Source organism: Xylaria bambusicola, assembly GCF_022495145.1.
Source record: "Xylaria bambusicola strain CBS 139988 unplaced genomic scaffold F5B22scaffold_20, whole genome shotgun sequence".
Lineage (NCBI taxonomy): Eukaryota > Fungi > Ascomycota > Sordariomycetes > Xylariales > Xylariaceae > Xylaria > Xylaria bambusicola.
Genome location: NW_025953573.1, coordinates 255,989 through 277,757, shown reverse-complemented (window position 1 = coordinate 277,757; position 21,769 = coordinate 255,989). Strand labels below are relative to the sequence as shown.

At 48.0% G+C, this 21,769-nt stretch overlaps 9 protein-coding genes across 9 annotated transcripts; 3 read left to right on the top strand and 6 right to left on the bottom strand.

The window, feature by feature from the left end:
* Positions 1-314: 314 nt before the first annotated feature.
* On the top strand, positions 315-1,835 carry F5B22DRAFT_606456 (uncharacterized protein). The gene has a single exon (XM_047974923.1). It carries the CDS (start codon positions 616-618, stop codon positions 1,498-1,500), a length of 885 nt encoding a protein of 294 aa, XP_047830875.1. The 5' UTR covers positions 315-615; the 3' UTR covers positions 1,501-1,835.
* Positions 1,836-3,000: 1,165 nt separating this feature from the next.
* On the bottom strand, positions 3,001-3,699 carry F5B22DRAFT_655945 (DnaJ domain-containing protein; the record flags this gene model as incomplete). Its single annotated transcript, XM_047979925.1, has 1 exon — positions 3,001-3,699. One exon carries the CDS (start codon positions 3,697-3,699, stop codon positions 3,001-3,003), a length of 699 nt encoding a protein of 232 aa, XP_047830874.1.
* Positions 3,700-4,368: 669 nt separating this feature from the next.
* F5B22DRAFT_180398 (uncharacterized protein) lies at positions 4,369-5,180 on the top strand. The gene is made up of 4 exons (XM_047969402.1): positions 4,369-4,660; positions 4,772-4,782; positions 4,858-4,943; positions 5,006-5,180. The coding sequence occupies exons 1-4, from the start codon at positions 4,482-4,484 to the stop codon at positions 5,099-5,101; spliced, it is 372 nt and encodes a 123-aa protein (XP_047830873.1). The 5' UTR covers positions 4,369-4,481; the 3' UTR covers positions 5,102-5,180.
* Positions 5,181-6,286: 1,106 nt separating this feature from the next.
* On the top strand, positions 6,287-6,833 carry F5B22DRAFT_646506 (uncharacterized protein; the record flags this gene model as incomplete). Its single annotated transcript, XM_047978738.1, has 3 exons — positions 6,287-6,510; positions 6,590-6,717; positions 6,790-6,833. The coding sequence occupies 3 exons, from the start codon at positions 6,287-6,289 to the stop codon at positions 6,831-6,833; spliced, it is 396 nt and encodes a 131-aa protein (XP_047830872.1).
* A 367-nt stretch (positions 6,834-7,200) lies between these two features.
* F5B22DRAFT_606448 (FAD/NAD(P)-binding domain-containing protein) lies at positions 7,201-8,930 on the bottom strand. The gene is made up of 4 exons (XM_047974922.1): positions 8,607-8,930; positions 8,219-8,550; positions 7,676-8,143; positions 7,201-7,618 (listed from the first exon to the last, which is right to left on the bottom strand). Exons 1-4 carry the CDS (start codon positions 8,765-8,767, stop codon positions 7,350-7,352), a joined length of 1,230 nt encoding a protein of 409 aa, XP_047830871.1. The 5' UTR covers positions 8,768-8,930; the 3' UTR covers positions 7,201-7,349.
* Positions 8,931-9,039: 109 nt separating this feature from the next.
* Positions 9,040-11,360, bottom strand: F5B22DRAFT_180052 (heterokaryon incompatibility protein-domain-containing protein). The gene has a single exon (XM_047969399.1). It carries the CDS (start codon positions 11,236-11,238, stop codon positions 9,268-9,270), a length of 1,971 nt encoding a protein of 656 aa, XP_047830870.1. The 5' UTR covers positions 11,239-11,360; the 3' UTR covers positions 9,040-9,267.
* Position 11,361: 1 nt separating this feature from the next.
* F5B22DRAFT_180060 (N-acetylated-alpha-linked acidic dipeptidase-like protein 2) lies at positions 11,362-14,797 on the bottom strand. Its single transcript, XM_047969400.1, has 7 exons — positions 14,302-14,797; positions 12,996-14,147; positions 12,832-12,933; positions 12,621-12,693; positions 12,442-12,567; positions 12,032-12,380; positions 11,362-11,954 (listed from the first exon to the last, which is right to left on the bottom strand). Exons 1-7 carry the CDS (start codon positions 14,490-14,492, stop codon positions 11,827-11,829), a joined length of 2,121 nt encoding a protein of 706 aa, XP_047830869.1. The 5' UTR covers positions 14,493-14,797; the 3' UTR covers positions 11,362-11,826.
* A 447-nt stretch (positions 14,798-15,244) lies between these two features.
* Positions 15,245-18,277, bottom strand: F5B22DRAFT_606441 (uncharacterized protein). Its single transcript, XM_047974921.1, has 3 exons — positions 17,847-18,277; positions 17,082-17,791; positions 15,245-17,021 (listed from the first exon to the last, which is right to left on the bottom strand). The coding sequence occupies exons 1-3, from the start codon at positions 17,869-17,871 to the stop codon at positions 15,402-15,404; spliced, it is 2,355 nt and encodes a 784-aa protein (XP_047830868.1). The 5' UTR covers positions 17,872-18,277; the 3' UTR covers positions 15,245-15,401.
* Positions 18,278-19,021: 744 nt separating this feature from the next.
* Positions 19,022-21,229, bottom strand: F5B22DRAFT_180085 (cyclin-domain-containing protein). The gene is made up of 3 exons (XM_047969401.1): positions 21,224-21,229; positions 19,383-20,741; positions 19,022-19,326 (listed from the first exon to the last, which is right to left on the bottom strand). Exons 2-3 carry the CDS (start codon positions 20,643-20,645, stop codon positions 19,150-19,152), a joined length of 1,440 nt encoding a protein of 479 aa, XP_047830867.1. The 5' UTR covers positions 20,646-20,741; positions 21,224-21,229; the 3' UTR covers positions 19,022-19,149.
* Positions 21,230-21,769: the final 540 nt, after the last annotated feature.

The following is a 21,769-nucleotide window of genomic DNA, read 5'->3' as shown; positions in this document are numbered from 1 at the left end:
TGAATCCTTGCGATGGTAATCACTAATCTGGTACAAAGATCAGGCAGAAAGAGCCTAAACTCAGCCACATCAGTAAGTAATGGACTGAAATGGACAAATAAATATAGCGCTATGCCTAATACGTTCTGATCGTGTACATAGTATGTACCTAGGTAAGTACTTATATAGTATAGTTATACCTATGTATATTATAATATGTACTTACAGTGAAACCCTGGTACCTAACCCAGGTTCTCGGGTCGGCACGCACCTAGCTTCAATGGCTACTAGTGGTTAAGTCCTCTCTCTCTGTAATTATGTACTGTACCTCCTCTGTGCTTCTTCTTCTTCTAAGACACACAATATGTACCATTCTGGCCATGAGTGCGACCACGGCCAAAAAGCCAACAACCAACAGATCTGATCTGTCCGAAAGTAGACGAACTCTATTCAAACAGAACCATGTAGAACGCAGTCGAGAGCTTATAAGTAGAATGGCTCTCTTTCCAATCTAGCCATGTGCTGCACTATCACCACAGCCATTCTCTCTTCATTCAATTCACAGATTACTACATATCGTGCATCCGCGTGTGCGCTTCGTGTCTATGACTGTAATCAGAAGCTAGCAGCATCAAAATGACACCTCAACCCCTCACAGCCCCAACCGCATTCCTCTATTTCCCCAGACTGCCCACCGAGCTCCGTCTGAATATCTGGGAAGAGACCTGGCCAGAGCCCCGCATTCTCGAGCTTACGCTCAGCGAATTCGACGACGACAACGACGACGGCGACGACGACGACAGCGACTCCAGCGCGGGCTGGCATCTCAACTATAATGAAAAGATATCGATTCGCCCGACATGCCGGGTATCCACGTGGATCGAGAAGTTCCGGGTGGATAACGACATCATTAGTTGTCGCGATATCAACGACGAAAAGCCCATCGAGACCTACCACCATGCAGTGGCCCTGTCCGTGTGCCACGAGGCCCGCATCCACACCCTCCGCCACGCGGTGAAAGTACCGCACCCAACCCTTCCGCGCCGTTCATTCTTCTTTCATCCTGCTGTCGATATTCTCTGGCTTAGTGAGGACGCTGTCGACCAGCTTGAGTGGCCGCACTCCTTCGAGTCGTGTGGCGGACTGCTAGCGTCTATCTCGCGAGTACTAATCGAGGAGACAAATATGGATGAGCAGCACCTGTTCGACTTCTTCGCTGCGATGCCGGGTCTCAGGGAAGTTATTGTCATCCTAAATGTCGAAGGCTCGTCGGATGAGGAAGATGCGGAAGGGGCGATGGAGGGTGTAGAAGGAGCTATATCGGATCCTGACACTCCTGCTGTGCTCTCTGTGGCCCCGTGTATCCAAGATCTATACGAAAACGCTCGCTTACAGCATATGTCGCGAATGGATAATGAGTCCCCGGCGCGTCAAATGTGGGTAATGAATCTGCTGGATCCAAGAAATCTCTCGAGCTTGCGACAATCGATGAGCTCAAACTGCTTTTCCCGACGTGGGTAATACACTAATTATGTACTTATAATGATGCGGGGAATTTGTTTTCCTGCTCTTGACAAAGGAGTAGAAACGGGATGCTTAGAAACCGAAAAGATGATGGGAAACCCCGTTGGCAAACTTCATAAACTACTTAATTTAAATGCTACTTAAATTTGGATTATATCCAGCCGTACTCATCCGCTACCTACCCCGTTGAATGCTACTTCAACTTCGCAGCGTAGGGATATCATTATAGGCAATATTTCATTGAAACGGATCAATAGATAACTTGTTGCCATTGGCTTCAACTACATTTTCGGCGGTCTAAGGGCAATCAACTTGGAATACTAGAAGTCCGAGGCCATGTTATTCGGAACATTTTCGATGGCCCGAAACTGGCTTGTCGGATCTGCTTATGTCTTCTTCTATGTTACATATATGGGCCCTAAATTGGTTGTTTCCTTATGGGGTGACCTTTGAGTACAGATCTCAGGTCATTTCAGGTTTGTAGTCATTATTGCGCAATGTAACACGCTCGCTATTCTACGAATTCCATATAAAGAGTCAGCCATCCCAAGATCTTTTCTCCTCTAGATGTAGAAAGGCCAATACAATGAGCGATCACGGAGCATTTACGAACACACTAATACCTTTCTAGGAATATAAGAGTAACTCAGAAGCGGCGCCACATCCTGTTTTTATACGCCAATAGATGGATCTACAAGGTTTATACACTGCCAACTATAACAGTTTTGCCGCTAACACCTAGGTCATGATCCTAGAACTATAGACAAAGAAACTCGCTATACATAGCCTTAATCTAGGTACGAAAACCTCGAAACTTTCATACAACAACGATTATCATGCAGCACCCCAAGGGTTCTATAACAAGGGCAGACAACTGGGATTGGAACTTGATGCTATTCAGATTACAATGATCAACTAGGGCTGCATGAGTGAGTCCTTGACCAACCAGCTCCTTCTCGGCTGTTGGTGGCTTGACTCGACGCTATGTTCAACTGGTCTACCAGCCCAGACCGCCTAGGTCTCGGGGTCTGTTTCAAGAAGCGAAGTCCGTATAACCTCACTTTCCAATATTGCCTGCATGTCTCTGAATGATCATGAACAGCCTGCAATGGCCTTTCGTACGGCCGAGATGCAAGGCGAACTGTATGTTCAGCTAGTACAGCTCGTACGTGTGTAACAGGTTGCAATTGCCATAATCGGAGTTAAAGATTTGGAAGTGACGCCCCCAGCTACCTATTGATGATGTTGTCATTGAGTCGAAATGGATGCGTACTTCTGATTTGTTACGTAGCCTTGAACGTCTAGAATGGTAGAACTAGTCATAATAAAGATAAAGCTAAAGACAAAGGAAGCTAGTGATTGCATTAACATGTTATTCTCTTGACTTGAATAGTTTAGGTTTTTATTCATTTTATAAAGCTATTTGAATGGGGTGCCTCTTCTTCTCCTATTTCAGGGCCCGGTTAGGATTTAATAAATACTAGCCTCTATCTGGAGTTACGAGTCTAAGAACTTTTTGAAAGAAGCATCTAGGGCACAATAAAAAGTGTCACTAGCCATATATGTCTTACGTTGGGTCAGTGTCGCATCTAACTCTGCAATTAGAGCGCCAATAAGCGAGATATGTACATTCGCCTCTCTTTGAACCGGCTTGTCAGTACTGGGTGTGTAAGTCGAAGGAGGCTTTTTGGTCACTTTGTTAGTAACCTCAACATGAATGCAAATAACGCGTATAAATAGCGACTCGATTTCTGAGTGGGTTGGGAGCCATAAGGACTGATACCGCCGCGGTGTAAGTTCACGATATACACTGAGTAGGTTTCTCAGCTCGAGATCTAGACTCTCGAGGCGCTTGACTGTTTCTCTGTTATCAGTCCTAACCTTTTGACGTCTAGTGCTGCTTGAATGTTCAGCCTTATCTGCTGAGCGCTTTATCAATCGTCGTTCTCGATCATAAGACTTCCTCTTCACCGGATCGGTGAGAATAGTACGTGCATCCATAACTTTGACGAATTGTTCGTGGTTGTGTTGCTCGCGAACTTTCCGCTCTGCCTCCGTTTCAACACTGGGGGCCGTCGATACGTTCGCTTTGTCTGGATGCAGCTTTAGAGATAGGTCCTTGAAAGCCCGTTCGATTGAAGGCTCATCCGCATCACTGGGAACACCGAGTACTTCGTACAGATCAACTGAAGACATGATGTAGTTGTCTAATTTCTAGGCTTGAGAGCTCATTGTGCTGACAAGCGTTCGCTCGGCTTATATCCCCGAAAGAAACCATCTCAACAAAGCTATTGTAGTGAAAACCGCTGTTCTGAGCTCTGACAGTTACAAAGACTCTTTGAAACTACAACGTCAAGCTTGGAGTGTAACACACCCTGCGTAAAGCATCATATCATACAAGCGATGAGTTCATTGGCACTTCTTGAATTAAGGATGCAAAATGTGACTTCACTACTGAATCTCAATCTCAATCACAACCTATCATTTTTCACTGCTTAAAATTGGTTAGAAGAGAAGCTAACGCATCCAAACATATGAATGGCATTAGATTCTTGGCGTAGCACGGCCTGGGTTCTGGATTAAGTGTTATATGAATAGCTAAACAACGACAACTTTCCTGCTTCTATCTCTAGCGATGTCACATTTACACATAAAACCGGCTGCATTTAATATCAAATTCTCGGTTTACAACAAGCTCTACCACGGATCGCAGCTGCCAACGATGCAGACAGAATGGTTTATTCCAAGGCCCACGCTCCATCAGCTGCATGCCAAGCCCCAGCTACGAGCACCAAATCCGGATTCAAGATCTGCATCACGCGACGAATGTTCACATCAATCAGGTAATAAAACTGGCGGTGATAGATTCGGCGGACGGAATACATCAACTGCTTGTTCTCTCCAGGTATATAAGGCATTACCATTTCCTAATGTCAAACCACGGCAGCATGAACTGAAGTGCGTCCAAGCATCTCATCATGAAGCTCGCAACAATCGCCATTGCCTATTTCGGAGCCACGTGGGCGTTGCCGGCGCAAGTTGAGGCCCAGGCAGAGACCAAGGCAAATGGGCTGGGCTACATTGCTTGCAGTAACGCCCTCATTTTTAGTGCCCCTTACTGTTGTGATAACAGAGGTCCTCTTGGCACTGTGTCGGAGTAAGCTTCTGTCCCTTTAACATTTCTTACGAGCTATGTTTTCTTTGTCTTTCTTTCTTCTTATTTAAGAGATACTCGACGTGTATGAGAGCTAACGTTAGATATCAATAGTTGCACACCACGTAAGCGCGCCTTGTGGATATATATTCCTACGACGCTGAATAATGACTGAAGTAATTACTGACTAGTTTGCCCAGCGCTACTGCCCATTAGTGACGACGCTTTCGAGGGCCAATGCGGATTATTCCAGAAGTCTGCCGTATGCTGCGTACCTCTTCTCAATGTGAGTCCACTGCAGCAGCCACTCATTTTCTAGAGGTAGTACTAATTGCTACAATGGCGCAGCTTCTGCCACCAGTTCTCTGCATCCCCCTACCAAGGCTCCTCGTTTCAACGCAGTTGAATGGGGCAGGACTGAATATAACTGAAGGACATGAGTGATCTATGTAGCTTGAGTACAAACACCTAGCGGATGGTGCAGGATCATGCAACATACTCTAGACTATGATTAATGACCATAACATATATTTAAGCTTATATTTCACCGTTCACTCGTTGCTCTGATTTGAGTGGCGCAGGGTGCACTAATAGGCATGTCTTTCTAAGATATTGGACTTCTGAGCTTTCTTCACGATAACCCCTAATACTTCTAGCGATGCTTGAGGAAGAAGTCTAGTGAAGCCAGTCCAAGTATTTATCTAATCGTAATCTTAAGTAATATCTAGTTCTCAACATACGCGTCATGAACATGTTGCTTTCTAATAGTCACACACCGCGGAGTTCAAGGTGCACCATTTAGTCATATACGTTTAGTATGGAACACCATGGCTTTGGATTTTTGGTTCTCTATGACGACCTTTGGCTTAGATGACTCTCACACATACCGTAGGTGTCGTTACCTATTGGCCCTTGCATATGCCAACTCTTCAAGTAGTACCTCACTGATTGCGCAAAGCCAGCCTTCAAGAAGTACGATGTATTATTAGCATTATGCACAGTGGTAGCCAAGAATCCACACAGGCGTTATTTACCACAGCTGAACGCGCCACCACCAACGGTATTTCACACCGGTCGGATTGTAGCACCCGAAGTAAATCTTCGTGCAGAGCACACCGCTCGTATATGATCTTCACGGCGTTCTTTTGAATCGGCCAGACAAGCCTGATGTCGGACCTAGACGTGTCTCTTAGCTACATCTCGACTGTAGGAGGTTGGTGGTGGAGCATTATTCAGCTTGAAATACTTTTGAGGCGAAGTTTTGACGAGCCTAGGCCAAAACATCACAGCTACCCGGCAACACAACGCCATCCGGGTGCGAGAAATATGATCCCGCGACCGCGATGTCATCAAGAATGTAGGGTAGTGTAATGAAGAAATCATGCCACGATGCGTTGGCTTGGATCCAGAACTAGGCCGGGGGGCGGTTGCGCAAGGCCTCACAGCGCCATGTCATATCTATTGCTCCCGGTCAATTCATAGCTCTAAAGAAACTGTATCAGCCCATCATGTAGATGTTGCGACATATTTATATAAGATCGTGGAAGTAGAGCATCTGCCCTAGCTAACCCCAGAACATCGCACCTGAATAACTATTTCCTCAATCCTTCATTTAGTCATTCCGCCAGCATGAAATTCGCACTCCCTTTCCTTCTTGCACTCGCTCCAGGCGCTGCTATGGCCGCCCCGAAGGGCGCTCCCAAGAAGCTGGAGGCACGAAGCGGAGGCTTCTACGAATCCTGCCCGGAGAACAACCTATACTACTCTACCCTCAATTCGAAGTGTAAAGGTACATGGACCAGTATCGACCTCAATCATGTCATTGGGAACCGCCAAGGCAATCTGGTTTGGAGGTAAAGTTCCCTTCTCTATTAACACCATTAAAAGATTTAACAGCTAAGGGCGCGCTCTAACCTTCGATCAAACTTTCAGTGCTGGTTTCTTTTACAGCTGTGGCAACATCTCCAAACCGGGGACGCAGTGTAGTCTGCAGTACGATAATCTCAGTTGTTATTGTAGCGCCTCTGATGGCACTGTCTACTGGACTTCAATCAGTCTGAGTAAGTTATTTCCTATTGAGCATTCTAGCGTTGGACTGGCAATACATACTTACGTACGTTCTGCGATGACAGATACACATCTTGCCTACGAGAATGGGAAGCTTTTCTACAACTAAGACCGGTATCGAAAGTCGAGGCCATCCGTGAAGTCCCCACACGTGAGCTCACGTTCGCGGACGCGGAACTTGGAAGGCGGGTAACACGTTATCTGATAGATCATAATGGTTACAGTGTCACAGGGGTCACAGCCACTTTGGATTTGGTCCAATAGGTGCAGCCAACCCAAATGCGAGTGTGTACATCTCTTGGGTTTCTTCAATGTTAGCTTAGTACATTCCATTTTCTACTATGTACGTCATGAATTATCGAACAAGCCTCGATTATACCTCGCCTATGATTTGGTGATGCCTTGATTATCGCTTAGCTGCTCAATTAGTATCCGATCATTATATCTTAGTTATAACTGGGATTGTACACAAGTAATACTTCTGCAACCGAAATCTTGACTCTGTATCGAGCTAACACTAGAGACTTAACAATAGGTAGATGTACAGAAAAGAAGCTACGCACCCAAATTGAACAGGGCCCTGGTTCCGATTTCATCATTACTTTCTTTAAAATTCAACCCAAACTCAAGGCTTGTAGTGATCCAACACGATTCTCTCTTCAGGAATGGGAGTGGCCTCACTTCCCCAAGCCATGATGATAGTGTCCTTTTCCTGATTATTCGCGAAAGCATTCCTTGACAATAGGACAGCTCGGCCACCGCGCTCCAATATCTCCTGATGGTAAGATTCCAGAGCACTCTGAGCTCCGTTAGGGTAGCTGTCTCCAAAGCCTTCGATCACTTTGCCAAGATTGAGCGCATCACGGATTGCGTGCATTCCTCCCTCGCCTCGAACTATCAGAGCTATCAGCTTGAGGCATTATGCATCGTGTGGTCATAACCTAGACTTACATGGAGTCATGGGATGAGCGGCATCACCAACCACTGCTACCCTCCCCGTGCTAGGGAGTGACGGAATGACCGCGTCACGAAATATTGGCATTCCTGACACTACCCCTTCAGCCGATGTTAACAATAAGATCTCTCGAAACTTGGGATCGAGTGCTTCAGTTATTTTGAGCACGTAGTCAAGTTTTGCCGAATTTGAGGTTTGCTGAAGCCAGTGGTCTGGTTGATGAGCAGCCTCATCGTCCCAGCAAACATACCAGTAGTAATCCCCAGAAAAGTCTTCATTGACCTTGTTCAAACCAACGAACATGACGAAATTGAAATCCTTGGAGATCATGCCATAGGCGCTGTGACCTAAAGACAGCTGGTGCTCCATCGCTTCGCCTGAGAGTGTCGCCTCTCCCCAGACACAAGCCACTTTAATTGGGTTGAGAACTTCCGAGTTAGGTCGCCCAAGCATATACTCTCGTACTACACACGTCAGTATTCCCTTTTAGATCAGGTTATATCGTGGAGTTCTTCATATATCAGGTAGATATCCCTCACCTTTACTGTTCACTCCATCAGCACCTACTAACATATCACCTGAAGCGCTGGTCCCATCCTCAAAGTGTACGATTACCCCATCTGCCTCCTCTTTGACGCTTCGCAGCTTCTTCCCAAACTGGACTGGAATACTAGTGGCGAGCCATTTACGAAAGAGTAAGCGATTCAGTCGTAGACATGGTGTCTCGGGTGTATTTTGGACACCGACGGCTTGCCCTTCTCGGCCATAGAAACGTATCTGAGGTTCCAGTTTCAGGGGCAATAAGTGATCTGCAGACTCGCGTAAAGGTGGCATATCCGAGGGAAAGGCCGTTGTTAAGTCTTCGGTAATGCTAACCTTTTTGTTAGCTCTTCTCACATGTGGAAAGCAAGAAAGTAGCCAGCTTACGAGTGCACGCCAATGGCATAGCCATGACGGGTGACGAGGTCTTTGTCACTGTCAAAAATCTCAAATGAGACGCCCTGTTTTCGCAAGCACTGCGCAAGTGAGAGCCCAGCTAACCCGGCGCCGACGATCAGGACATGAGGCTTCTTGCTGTTGGGAGCCATGGTGCCAGTGTATATAGATAAGCTATGGAAATCGAACCCCTCGCCAGTGCTAATACCATGATTTCAAAGAACCTGTTCACATTTCTTACTTATATACTTTGTATCATGCCTCTAAGGACGCTCGGACGTAAGCTCGGCTCTCCGCCCCTTTACTCAAACCGGGTTTAACTAGGATCTCGCTTTACCTTGGCGGACCGCGGGGTATCGCGCCGCCGTCTCGGTGCTCGCTTAAATTACGCGGCCTTACGTAGTTCCTACTTTCCCGGGAGCATCAATCGCGATCGGAAGAATATATCTCCCAACTATTCATCTCATATCACCTCTTAGATCCTGATGGTGGTTAGCAGCGGTATACTAGAAATGATTACTCCTATTGGGCTTTCATATTGACCTTACAATCTTCATTCTCGTATACATCGCCTAGCCAAGCGGTACGTAACACTCGATGACGACATTTCCATCGGTAACCGTACAGTGAACATTATTCCTACTCAATGAAACTAGTGCAACTGGATATCCTGCACACGTTGCAATCCCTTCCTAACCGCCTCGCCCTTCATGACTCCATCCACAATACATGAGCCCAGAATGGTATATCCTCCAATCGGCCTTTGCCGAAGAACACAAGGCATACTCGCGCCCAAGAGAATGACAACCCGATCTCCCGTCCTGGTGTTACGGGGAAACCATCCGATATTTCCTTCATCCGTACATCCCAATCTCATATTGGCTCTCAAATTCTTCTGAATAGTTCTACAGTCTTCCTCGAGCGCTTCTCGGTCTCCCGGCGAGAGAGGGGTGCTGCTCTTCATGGAGAAGTAGGCCACAAGCCGTTTGTCATCGACCTTGAAACATTGGGCGTCACAGCAGTTGAGCCACTGCAGAAGTGACGGGGCTTGTTCTATGATGGTCTCCTTTTTGTGTAGCAGCGTATGGAGTAGAGTGTAAAGATGTGTCCCTGCCCTCCTATGTTTCATCCTTGGCACCGACGACCGAGTCATGTCGATGAGAAGCCAACACAGGGTTCTCATCGTCGTCGCAGGCTCAAGCCCGAAGAAGAGTCTTTCATTCTTAGGGTTCCGCTTCCATGACCTCGGTCGGAGAAGCTCCGTTCTCGGCAAACCGCTGTCCCTGGCTTCCTCCAGAGTAGGTGAGCAGTCCACAATATTGCCGATAAAGAACCCTTTGGCTATGATTTCATTCCCAAACACCCTGAGCGATGGAGTTTGATTGCCAGAGGCGCGGTAAGGACCATAATTTGTATACGTAAGCAAGCTTGGTCGACCTAGACGGTGATGTGAAACTCTGTACCAGTGCCAATACCTTGAGTCAAACCAGTTAGGGTACCATGTTTCGATTCCGTGTGCTTTCGATATCACAACATCCAAGTTCCCAGTTGCGCGTATCAGTCTGATGGTCATATCCCTACTAATATTCTCCAAAGGCAGGGTATAACTAGGCGAAGGTACCAAATAAGCGCCGTCGTGAGTGAGCCCAAGAAGAGCAAAGACACGATCTCGAATGAACTGTGCCTTAGCCAAGTAGCATAGCCCAAGAGCTTCGATCAGGGACAGAGGTTTCAAAGCCAGCTGGGAACTCCTAATCTTGTAGACGCATCTGATGTGATTCAACACTTTCTCCCTCTTTCCGCGGATATAGTTGCTTAGACAGGAAAATGTTTGTAGAAGTTGGCCCAAGTCGAATGCTTGCCTTCCCCAGACAATAGTGAGGCGGGGGTTCATCGAAATCTCTTGGATGATCCATGCACGTCGCCAGTAGGAATTGTCAAGTAATAGAAATAGCGCGGTTTCCTCGGCAGCAGATAATTCCATTACACTTCGCACTGCAGCAGACCTCGTCGAGATCGTTTGGTAAATGCTGCTGCGGTGTTGTATTTCTCGGTCGGTGCTCTTGTTTCTTGTCGACTTTCTCTTCCGCCGGGCATCTCTCTTAGCTTCGATGCGGTCTTTTTCATTTCGCTTTGATGCATCGGCGCGCCTAGTGATACGGTGGACAGCATCCGCTAAGGCTTGCTGCCACGCGCGGCCTGGGCCACGGAGGTAGGATATAACCTGCGAGGCAGATCGATAGATCGCCCCTATCCGTAGGACCTGTTGGCTGCGCTCTTCGTCGTCATATCGGTTAATACAGAGGTCATCGGCCCAAACTCTGTAATACCCTCTGCGGCGTAACTCGTCAAGGGCTTTGTATAAGTTGAAAGTAATGGGAACCAGGTTGCCAGACAGCACTATTCGCTTAAGCTCATTATGGTCACCCCAGCAATATGAGAGCGCAACGAAATCATTATCGAGATTGAATAAGGAGACGTATTCTAGGTGGCACCGGATGCGATTATCTTCCGACGATGGAGGTTCGATAATGAGTATTCGAATTTCATTTCTGGTAGCGCTCAAAGGCTGGTAGCTTATAGCTCTATCCGGAGAGACGCCAAAAGCTGACACATCTGTCATAGTCGGGTATATATCGTGACTTCGTATACAGCATAAGCGACATCATGGGAAATTAAATTTTGTCGTGGACTTGAGAACGTGCAAAGTAGAATAGATTAGAGGGCAACACTTCACTGAGTTTGCCACGAGCCGAGTCGAAACTATACGTTCCACGTGGCGGGCTGTCGAGGGTAGCATCGCAGAGGCACAGTGGGAGCCGATGAATGCACAGATAGTAGCAGAATCCGGTACAGGCGTCTACTACAGAACTGCGCAGCTATATCCGAGTTATAAAAGTGTTAGGATTCGTTGTAAAATCTTTTGGGGGAGATAATCCGGTGCCGTTTAACAGCTAAGACGAGAACTTATAAGAGCTCTGCGCAGTCGCTGATTTGTTGACCAACGATTGCCGAGGATAGCAACTAGGTGCTCTCCATACGATCCCGTTAACTACAACAACTTGTTACAGCATCAACAAGCATCTACAATCAGCCCTGGAACTCATTAAATGGAATAGCATTATTATAGACTCAGTATCTTTCGAGTCTGAGGAATTTACCTCAGCTGCTGCTATGTTAACCAACCTGCTCCCTTTAATCTACCGCGATGCTATGTCTTGATGATGTTCGCTGCAACCAAAATAGCATCCGCGGTTTTTTTCACATACTCAGCCGCGAGCGAAACGTTACCAGCTAGAAACGCCTCGGTGATACCGGGGAAAGTAGTCGGTGCATACCCTGTTTGAAGCAAGTCAGACATCTCTCTCCATTTACACACAGAGAACAGAACTGCAAAATGAAAACACGCTACGAACCAGTGTCAAGTCCAGGGGCAAAGATGAGGTTTTGATAGAACTCTCTATTCGGTAGTCCGCCTTGTGAGACGAATCCGCGCTGGAAATCCCGTTTCTTGTGATTTACTAGGATGGTGAGGTCGGGGTCTTGGGTTGCTACCGCTTGCTGCTCGAGGGCCGTGATGTCCCGTGACCCTGCTGCGAATTCGTCGAGCGCGCTTCGGAGCGATGATATGTCGAGGGTGTTTGATGTCGAATTAATAGTGGACAGCAGATCGTCGTAGTACGTCTCCATTTGCGTCACCCAGTTGGACACGTTGAGGGGGAGTGACTCGGCAGTGGCAAGATTGTAGGCCAACAGAGTTAGGTACTAAAACATCTCATGTTATCAGAGACTCCTACGCCATTTAATAGGTCGCCGCTCTACATACCTTCGTCATATACTTGTGAGCCAGGAACCCCGGATCACCAAAGTTGCTCATCCAATGATATGAATCGTAGTTGCTGTGGTAATGATAGACGGGGTCATCGGAACCGCCATTGGCACCCATATCAATCTGGTGATGGTTTAGCTAGCCGTTATGTACACAACTACATGGGAAGTACTCACAGAACCGATGCCTTTGTGCACGAAAGCGGTATAATCGCTGCCACTACCGAGCACTCCTACAGAGCCTCCCGCACTAGAACAACCTGGTCAGCAATTCGTGCAGAGGTATTCACGGGTTCGGGAAGATCTGAGATCCTAGAGCCTAGATGTGGCAGTGGCAAAAAGTTGTACGCTGAAATCCGAAGATATAGAAGTTCTAGACAGTACTTACTATTCAAGCCATGCATCGTACATAGTTCTATTAGTGTCCATCCAAGGTACTTTCTTCATCACATCGGTCGAAATCTGATGGAGCTCCGGAGTAGCTGAGATACTATCATCGATCGAGTCAATAATCACCGGCCAACAAGAAGGCTCCCCCTAAGAATCACTCACTAGGGCCATGCACCTGATGCCCCTACATCGATATTAAGATACGAGACGGCGGTGTCCGTGAGCCATGGGATGTACTCTTCAACCCATTCCGTGGAACCGACAAGCCCGTACTCCTCCGCATCCCAAGAACACAGCACAATATTCCTTTTCGGCCGCCATCCCTGAGCAAGCAGCTTACCAAACGCTCTAGACAACTCGACGATGATCGCCGTTCCGCTATTCGGATCGGCGCCGCCTCCGATGATCCACGCATCCCTATGGTTACCAATAACGACAGTTTCGTCCGGGTTTGTCCCGTTGATGATGCCGATGGTATCCCAAATATCTGTGTATGCGTCTTCCATGAGATTACTCATGCTGATGGTGGCTCCGGGAGCCGGGCCCGTGCTATAAGAGACATTAAGCGCGCCAACCCATCTCGTGCGGTTCACTGCCTCTCCATCGACGCCATGACCATCAAGCGCAGCTAATATCGGGATAGCATCCACATAGGAGACAGGGATAGAAGGAATCATAGGCTTCACCGCCCGGGTATCTGCACGCGGGGAATCCTTTCTCGAGGGATAGCCCGGCGTAGTCGGATCTCCCGGATATATCGACAAATACTGCACACTACCCCGTTGCACAGAAGTAGGATTCCGCGCGGGACCATCCGGATACGCCGCGTATCCATTAGCTTCGGTGATGTTCCCATCATCACCCGTGTCAGTGAAGAGGATCGCACCAATCATGCCATTTTCCTGCGCGTTCTTGACCTTGAGCCCGCGAAACGGGCCGCCGTAACGAGAAACGGCAATCTTCCCCTCAAGGGGCACACCCAGCTCCTTTAATCGGGCAAAGTCATCCTGCTGTCCCCTTCCGACGTAGACGAACTCGGCCTCGGCGCTACCGCTCGCTGAATACCCGTGGAAGGTGGGCACGCGATTGGGATAGCTCGTTGTCTCGTCGGCATCTAAGACTGCCTCCTCGAGAAGGGGCTGAAATATACTGCCGTTGGGGTACGTAAGACTGAGTGACTTGTTGACAGGATAATTCAAGTAAACGTTATAAGAAACCACGCTTGCGTTCCACCCATTCTCGCTAAACCTGTCGGCTGTCCATTCAGCCATTGTCATGTTTTTGCCCGCCACATGATAGCCGTGAGTGTAGTAGCTGCATTTAGGAGTGTCACGTTAATACTTGCAAGTTGAGCAACAGAAAGGGAGTTTGGGAGGCGGTAAGAGGGACTCGGGCATAGGCTTTTAAACCCAACCCCTTGCTCTTCAGACACGCCCGATGAGAAAATAAGAAGCTCCGGAGCACTAACTAAGACCATTCCGAGATACTGATATTCGATACAGAATCGACAAGAATTTTCTCCTCCGGGCTTAAAGGTGCCAGCGGAGTCGCTTGTCTCTTCGTGAGTTCCGAAGGTTGAAAGTGGCGTTCACGCACACAGGCTTGGCACAGAGTAACCAACGCTGCAGATAGCAGCTGAACTCGTATATTCCACACCATTATTAAACAATAAACTTCCCGGTCTCGCGTCTTTCGTGAGGTGTGTCAAACTATCGAATAAAACGAGATCGCCAAGCTGCTTTACTTTTATACATCAATAAGTACGGCTTGGCGGGGCGATGAGTTCCAACGGAACATGATTGCCCCAAGCTACCTACTACTACCCCAAGAATTCCCCCCTCTGGTCATGCAAAATGACAACAACGACGAGGGAAACACGATGTCGTATTAGGAGAATCAACGACTATCAATTGGACCATCGGTAAGTCGGTCTGATGTGTATTGAAGTGACCTTCCTGATCGAGTGCGATGCTACGATAAAAGGCTGACTTGCAGATCCCACTGACGTATGATAGCGAAAAACGTCGTCGAGCAAAGTTCCATGGGGGCGCATTTCATGGCAACAGACCCCGAGCGAGGTCGGCCGGCCCCCACCCTCACAGCAAGCATAGGCTGAGACATAGTAGGCAAATAGGTGCAATAAAAATACAGTTTCCACTATCTACTTCGTAGGTAGATACCAAAGAGTCGATGACGTGAGCGGAGAGAACAAAGACGCGGCTTTGGTATCATACGTTTGTCTATGAAGCCCTGTACGGAACTAGGCAGCGATGACCCTGGCAGATAATTATCCTTTGATGAGACTTTCGCAACCTACAACCCCTCATTCTCCCCGCGTTGGGGACAATGAGCGCGGGGAACCTGGCTTTCATCACATATTTTTTCTACTATCTGCCAAGTGTAAGAACGTGGTAAAGATAAAGATAAACATCGTATTACTAATCTCTCCGGGCGACAGTCGCCGGAGTAATCTAGAGCAAATAAAGTACACAAAAACAATCGCTAGTAGGGCAAGTTATGCCGCTTCTCAAAAATGAAGTAACTCGTTAATCAATGTCCCACTAATCGTCAGTCGTCCTCTGGAATGGGTTCTGGTGCAGGTTTCCGTCTATAGGTGCCATGAATGGTATAATCCTTCTTAGGCCCCGTCACCGAGTATCCAAGCTTCCACTCCCAAAGATTCACAGCGTGGAAAAAGAACTCGTAGTGCACATTGTACCAATCCTCTACGCAAAGATGTTTAGCCTTGGCGCGCCAGGCCTCATCTTTACCACAGGCGGGCTCTCGCTTGTCTTTTCCATCTCCTGTTGGCACCCCTACGGCATCGCTGTCTGGGACTAGGGAAGGAGGCGGGATGAAGTCAATTTCGTGGAACAGGTAATCGGCGCGTGCCGAGTCGTCAGTTCGTGCAAACCAAACGCTTATTTTGTCGCTGTCCTCATCATATCGCCAGATATAACGCCGCGTAGCTCGGAACCGCAAGTTAGTGCCTGCTGCGGTGAACTCACCGTCCTCGATGTACAAGTACTCAAGCCCCATGTCAGGAGGATCTACAGGACTGTCAGACTCTCCTGCAGGTTGAGATGTTGAGAACTTGTGCTCTCGTCCATCCGCCGTGCCGTTTCGCAGCAAGAATTTTGCTGTGCCAATGAACCGCCCGGAGGGGTGGCTGGACAAGGTAGAAATGAGATCACGCTCAAGAATCCACTCGCCCAAGAGCGATCGGAAAGTAGCAGCTGCAATAAATTTACCCCCCTTAATACCTGCAATCGCAGTGTTATATGTGGACTTGAGATTTTCTGCAGCCTGTGCATATTGAGCCTCCGAAGCCCCGTGGCTTATGTATCGTGCTGGTGTTAAAATGTCCATAGGGCGGCCGTTGGCGAGGGGTGGCGTAGTCCCTATTGGTGCGGAGATGGGTATGTCCAGTGCGTGCGCGAATTCCTGCATTAGGTATCCATAATCACCCATTGGAAATTGAGAGCATCTTGGATCATTGCGAAGTGCTACTGTACGCTGTATGCTATTATCGACGCGAAGCGCAGCCACAAGTGAAGGGGTAAGTGTGTCAAGTGTATTGCCAGCGTGCTCTTCGAAGAGACGCGTGACAAAACGGGCTTGCATTTCCATAACACCCCAGTAAGGTGATCGATAGAAACCAACAAACCCGAGAGTTGGGAAAGATGGATGATATGTCTCATGGAAAGCTAACGCTAAGGGGAGACCAGGATGAGCTGGAGAGTAGAGAAGTGCCTCTTTAATGTCGTCGTCAAGGAATGATATCGAGGGGGATGAATCATAACCCGTCGCAACGACAACTGCGGCAATATTATCCAATGACTTTTCGTCTCCCCCCTTTTTGCAGCCTTTCGATGATATCACAGCTGTATCTCCTGTGACGTTCAACAATCGACCTTTGTGAAGCTTGATAAGCCCAGATCGCACAAAATCCATATAGTGGGTGCTTATTGCAAGAAATGGTGGCTGATCGAGTAGTTCCCCATCAATCTTGGTTTCTTGGGAAAATATAGATTGGTCTGTGCCTAACACAGATCGGTGTATCGAATTGGATTTGCGCGCGGCTTCAACAGTGATGTGTCCTTGAGTATCCTCTAAAATAGGAGGACGCAAAGCTAGGTTATAAGACGGCAAATCACAAGGCAGGAAAGGAGGCGCTGGGGTGTCGGGCTAATTCCCGAGTCAGCAACAACTTGCAACAAAGGAAGCATCGTGGAATTTGTGACCTACCTTGACAGAAGTGTAGAGAGGAACTGTCCATGCTGGGCGCTGTGACACATGGTGTATCGTGAAACGCTCTGCGTTCGGAATTGCTTTTGACCCAGGCGAATGAACAAGAGAGGACAAATGAGTTGCAATAGTGCCAGCAATCTCAACCCCGGACATCTGTCCACCGACGATGAGGATTTTATCACTGGTATCCTTGGCTTTTGATAGGAGACTCTCTACATCTCGGTATTTGCTGCTGTGAATGATTGGCACCTCACCCTGGTTTGAGATGCCCTTGGGCCATAGCGGTTCTCCAAAGAAGCCCGTGGCCACGACCAGATAGTCAAAAATGCTGGTCTCAGCGCCCTTATCGGAAATTGTTCGTACCTCCCATTTACCCCCATCTTGATATTCTGCCTTCACTACCTTGTGACCTAGTCTTACATCTGCGCCTCCATACACTTTTGAATATCGCTCCAGGTAACGACCGATTTGCCATGCTTTGGGGAACTCCGGGTCAGAGTCCTTCCAGGCAAGGTCACTGAACTGAACCGTGTGCTTGCTCTGATTGGCTACCATCAACGGGTGGACAAGGCCGGCACCGTCACCCTTGTGCGCGGGCCACAAGCCTCCAATCCGAGGTTGTGAGTCAAATATGGTGACGTTGAATGACGCTGGCGCAGCATCATGTAAAAGTGTCTTGGCCGCTACCAGGCCAGATGGTCCAGCACCTGTATCTGTCAGTTGAGAGTTTCAGGTACCGTCCAACAAATACCGGTTACTTACCGACGATGCAGACACGTTTTGTCATGGCTCGATGGTGGCTTTGCTAACACGAAGGGGGATAACTGCTGTTGCTGCTTGTCCATCACCGAGGAGGACCGTTGCCTCTAGTAGATGCCTACGTAATAATGGAGGGAATCCGATTGAACGATAAGCGTAACACCCCGCTTTTTTACACCACACTCTTTCAACGCAGCTTGTCAGGGCATTGTGTAGACTGGTTTAGATTGAACTATGTAGATGGGAGGATTTCTAATACGCTATGGTTTGCGGTAGGTACCTAGGTAGGTACATTATGTGTCCCGCTGCTTACTGCCTCACACGGCTACGACAAGATTCAAGAACCAATTTATGAATTTGATAGCAGGTACGGTGGGAGTGGCTATATTACCCCTCACAGTGGATTCCTTCAGTAACTAGAACTTCTACTCAACAACATCAAATATAACCCTTGGCAATCCATACAGTTATCAAATTAATCGTTAGGAAAACCGCGATTTTTCCCAAAATGAGATTTAACTGCTAGGACTCTCTAATAATAGAATCGGCATTAGATAACCCTAGGTACCCCTCCCCCTCCCTCTCTATTGCGGCACAAAAGCTTGAAGATACTAGGTAGGTACTTACCTAGACTCACCCTACAACATTAATCATATTTTTAAGAACATAGCAAGAAACCGGAGACATAAGCCGCAATCACGATAAACCATGAATACTACCAATCATACCTTTATTAGTTACCAGATGCTTCATACCAGGGTTGGGGATGACTAAATGCCTACGGAGTGCCAATGCGACCGGCCCAAAGAGTGGAGTAATAGGTATCTCTGAGGCGGGAGACATCACTACCATCACTACCATTACTGAACTTATGTCTATCAATAATTCACGATATGACAAAAGCGCACATGCTCAGGCAGTATTGGCGACAAGAGATCATTATCTTGATAAAAAATGTAGAATTCCCAAGCCCGAAGGAAATCTATCCGGGTATCAAACCAGACCGAAGTCAGCTCTACAAAAAACAGATGGCAATTCGTCCACGCCGTAAAAGGTCCACCGCGGTCCAGTCTAGGTGATAGGTATTTAAATCATGCGTTCTATTCCTAGACAAAGCCAGTCTCCCTACTCTGTCAAGCCGCATAGATCTAGGTTCCCTTAACAAAAGAGGCAGGGAGTCTGGTTTGATCTAGGGTGGGGTATGCAGGTATTATGTGCGTTGATTAGTCGTTGAATGTATAGTGTGTATGTATTAGTGTTCTGAAGCGACTGTCAAATATCGTAAACGGGGTTCAGGTCGTCGAGTTTACGCTGATCCGGGCGTAGGCCGCGAGCGTTGGGCAACAACTTCACGCGCATAAAACTCAACAAGCATCGTAGCGTAAGCTTCTAAGTCTTCAACGGGCACGCATAAACGGAAATCGTTAAGGAGGAGGAATTGAAGTTCCAGATGGTTGAGCTCAGCAAGAGGTAAACCACCAACCTGGGTTTTTCAGTCAGACATGTTGAGTCCAAGAACAGCATTCAACGGAAACATACCTTTGCGTATCGAGAGTTTGTATAAAATACGTCCGAAAAGAACTTGCTCGCGCACGTAACTCCCGCGATTATTAACCGATGAATATTGAAGCTGTCGACAACAAAGTACGTCGCTGGAGAAGCACCTAGCTCTGACCTGGTGCCACCCTCCTTTTCGTCATGATCATCATCCACGAGATCCTGGTCTATCCTATCACTAACAGTATCCCTCATTTCGGTATCCGAATTCCTAGGAGAGGCGGCCGTAGAAGCTTGAGGTTGTTGCTTTTGTTGCTTTTGACTTTGTCGTCTCGATTCCTCTGCTTCCATCACCAGGTTATTCACTCTCTCCGTCATTCGGTCAAAATAGACGAGCAAACTTAAAAAGACTTCATAAGTCGTAGGACAATATTTATGAATTCTGCTCAAATAGCTCAAAATCGTGATTGCAGGAACATTCTTGCCGTGGAAAGCCAATACGGAGCTGCTAAGAGGACTCATCAGAGATCCATCGTTATTATGATTCGCGGCGGTCTGTTGGTGTGTCGCGTTTCTATGCAATGCGTCATGTTGTAGGTCGTTGGTCGTCGTAATTTTAGTTAAAAGTGCGGCAACCATTTCTATAATGTCTCCAATAGGCATACCGCTGATCTCATACTTCATAGCTTGAAGGGGTGGGTCATTCAAAATACCAGGGCCATTGCCGCCATTCATAAGGTCTGCTCTCGCGAGACTCTGTATATGAGCTAGGTCGCGAACAACTATTGTGTGACCTTGCTGGGGCGCAGAGGCATTGTACGCTGGAGACGTTGCAGTGGGAGAACTCGAAGTGTTGGATTCGGGAGATGGTTGTTGATGTGTTTGCATGGTAGATGAAGCGACGCCCGGCGCAGCATGGTGTACATTAGTTGCCATATAGTTGGCAAATGTGTCAGAGTCCTGAGCTGCTTCACGTCCAGAAGGAGGATTTGACGATGAAGAGTCGGGTGGGGAAGGAAACCGTGAGCTTCCGTCGCTAGGTGGTACCTGGCTTTGCTGGGCGCTGGCTTCAGTTGTCGAGTCCCAAGGTCGCTTTGATGGTGTTGCGCTGGACGTTGAAGATCGGGAGTAAGCTGGAGGGGGTGGCGACCGAGTCTTGTGTGACTGCGCCTCACGCGGCCGAGCGTTGTATTCAGATCGGTAAGAATCACGGGCGTGAGAATGCTCGTGCTGTAGTCCTGATGATGCTATCATATTGTGGAACCTTGAATGATCCGCGACGAAGTCCTTAACAACAGCCGCCATATCATAAGTTTTGAAATGACAAGTACAGTAACGTAGATTATAAAACCTGTGAGACTTCACGAGAAGATTAGTACCAAGCTCAGTCTCACGTTATTTCTAGAATAGAATCAGTGAATAGTACAGGCCCAAGTCCGAGTTAGGCAATCGGACAAGGTAAACCCCACGTGTGGGAGGGAAAGCAAACATGACAGGTCGCTTCATTGCGCAAGCTAACTGGGCTAACGCTGGGTAGTGTTTCACATCAATTGCCTCAGCGACAATGATACTTGGGCGTGCGCTACTGTTACGGTTGGAAGTTGACGAGCAAGTCCTTCCTCCTTGTGCTAACAGAAGGGTATAAACCGATGAAAGTGACAAGAGCGGGCAGTTCGCTAATGTTCAGTGGGCAGACGGTCGTCACGACGACGCGGCCACATTTCAAAGAAATCACGAGAAGCCAGCATTTTCAGTTGCACCCATCTTTTTGGGAAGGACGGGTCCCGCAGAATCGGGAGCAACACGTCAGATGAGACGGGAAGTGCGGGTACGATCGATGACGGTGGTAATCATTTAAGGGATTGAATGTGAACAATGCTTACCAGTGGCAGAGGTATAATTAATATGCTGATGATAATGGTGTTGGCACCTGCAGATGCGCCTTTCCTAGCCAGGAACTGACAGAAACAGTCGGTATCGGTGAGTGTCAGATGGATCCAATCTACTATTTCAAGATGGAACTCGAAGACGGCGCAGTGACAGCAAAGTCAGTTGCGAAGAGAGGGACTTCCGTGGGCGCGCGCGACGTCGGCAGTCAGGCACAGCAGAAGCGGTGGGATAGATGGCGGCCTATCTGGCAATCGGACCCTGCCAATATTCCAGGTCTTGGGTGCCGATTGCTTGACGGGTGAGGGATGAGGGATGACAACACAGCACGGGCGGGGGTGTCGACACGAAAAAATGCGCGCGACTCGCCGTGCCAGACGACGACGACGACGACGACGGTGGCGGCGACGAAGACGAAGACGACGAAGGGTGTGATGTCGTGCTGGCCGGGAGAAATGATGTGGCTCCGACGAAAGGGCTTGGGTTGAAAAAGCAGGACCGAGGGTTTGGGGAGAAAAGATGAGTAGAGGGACGGACAGCGA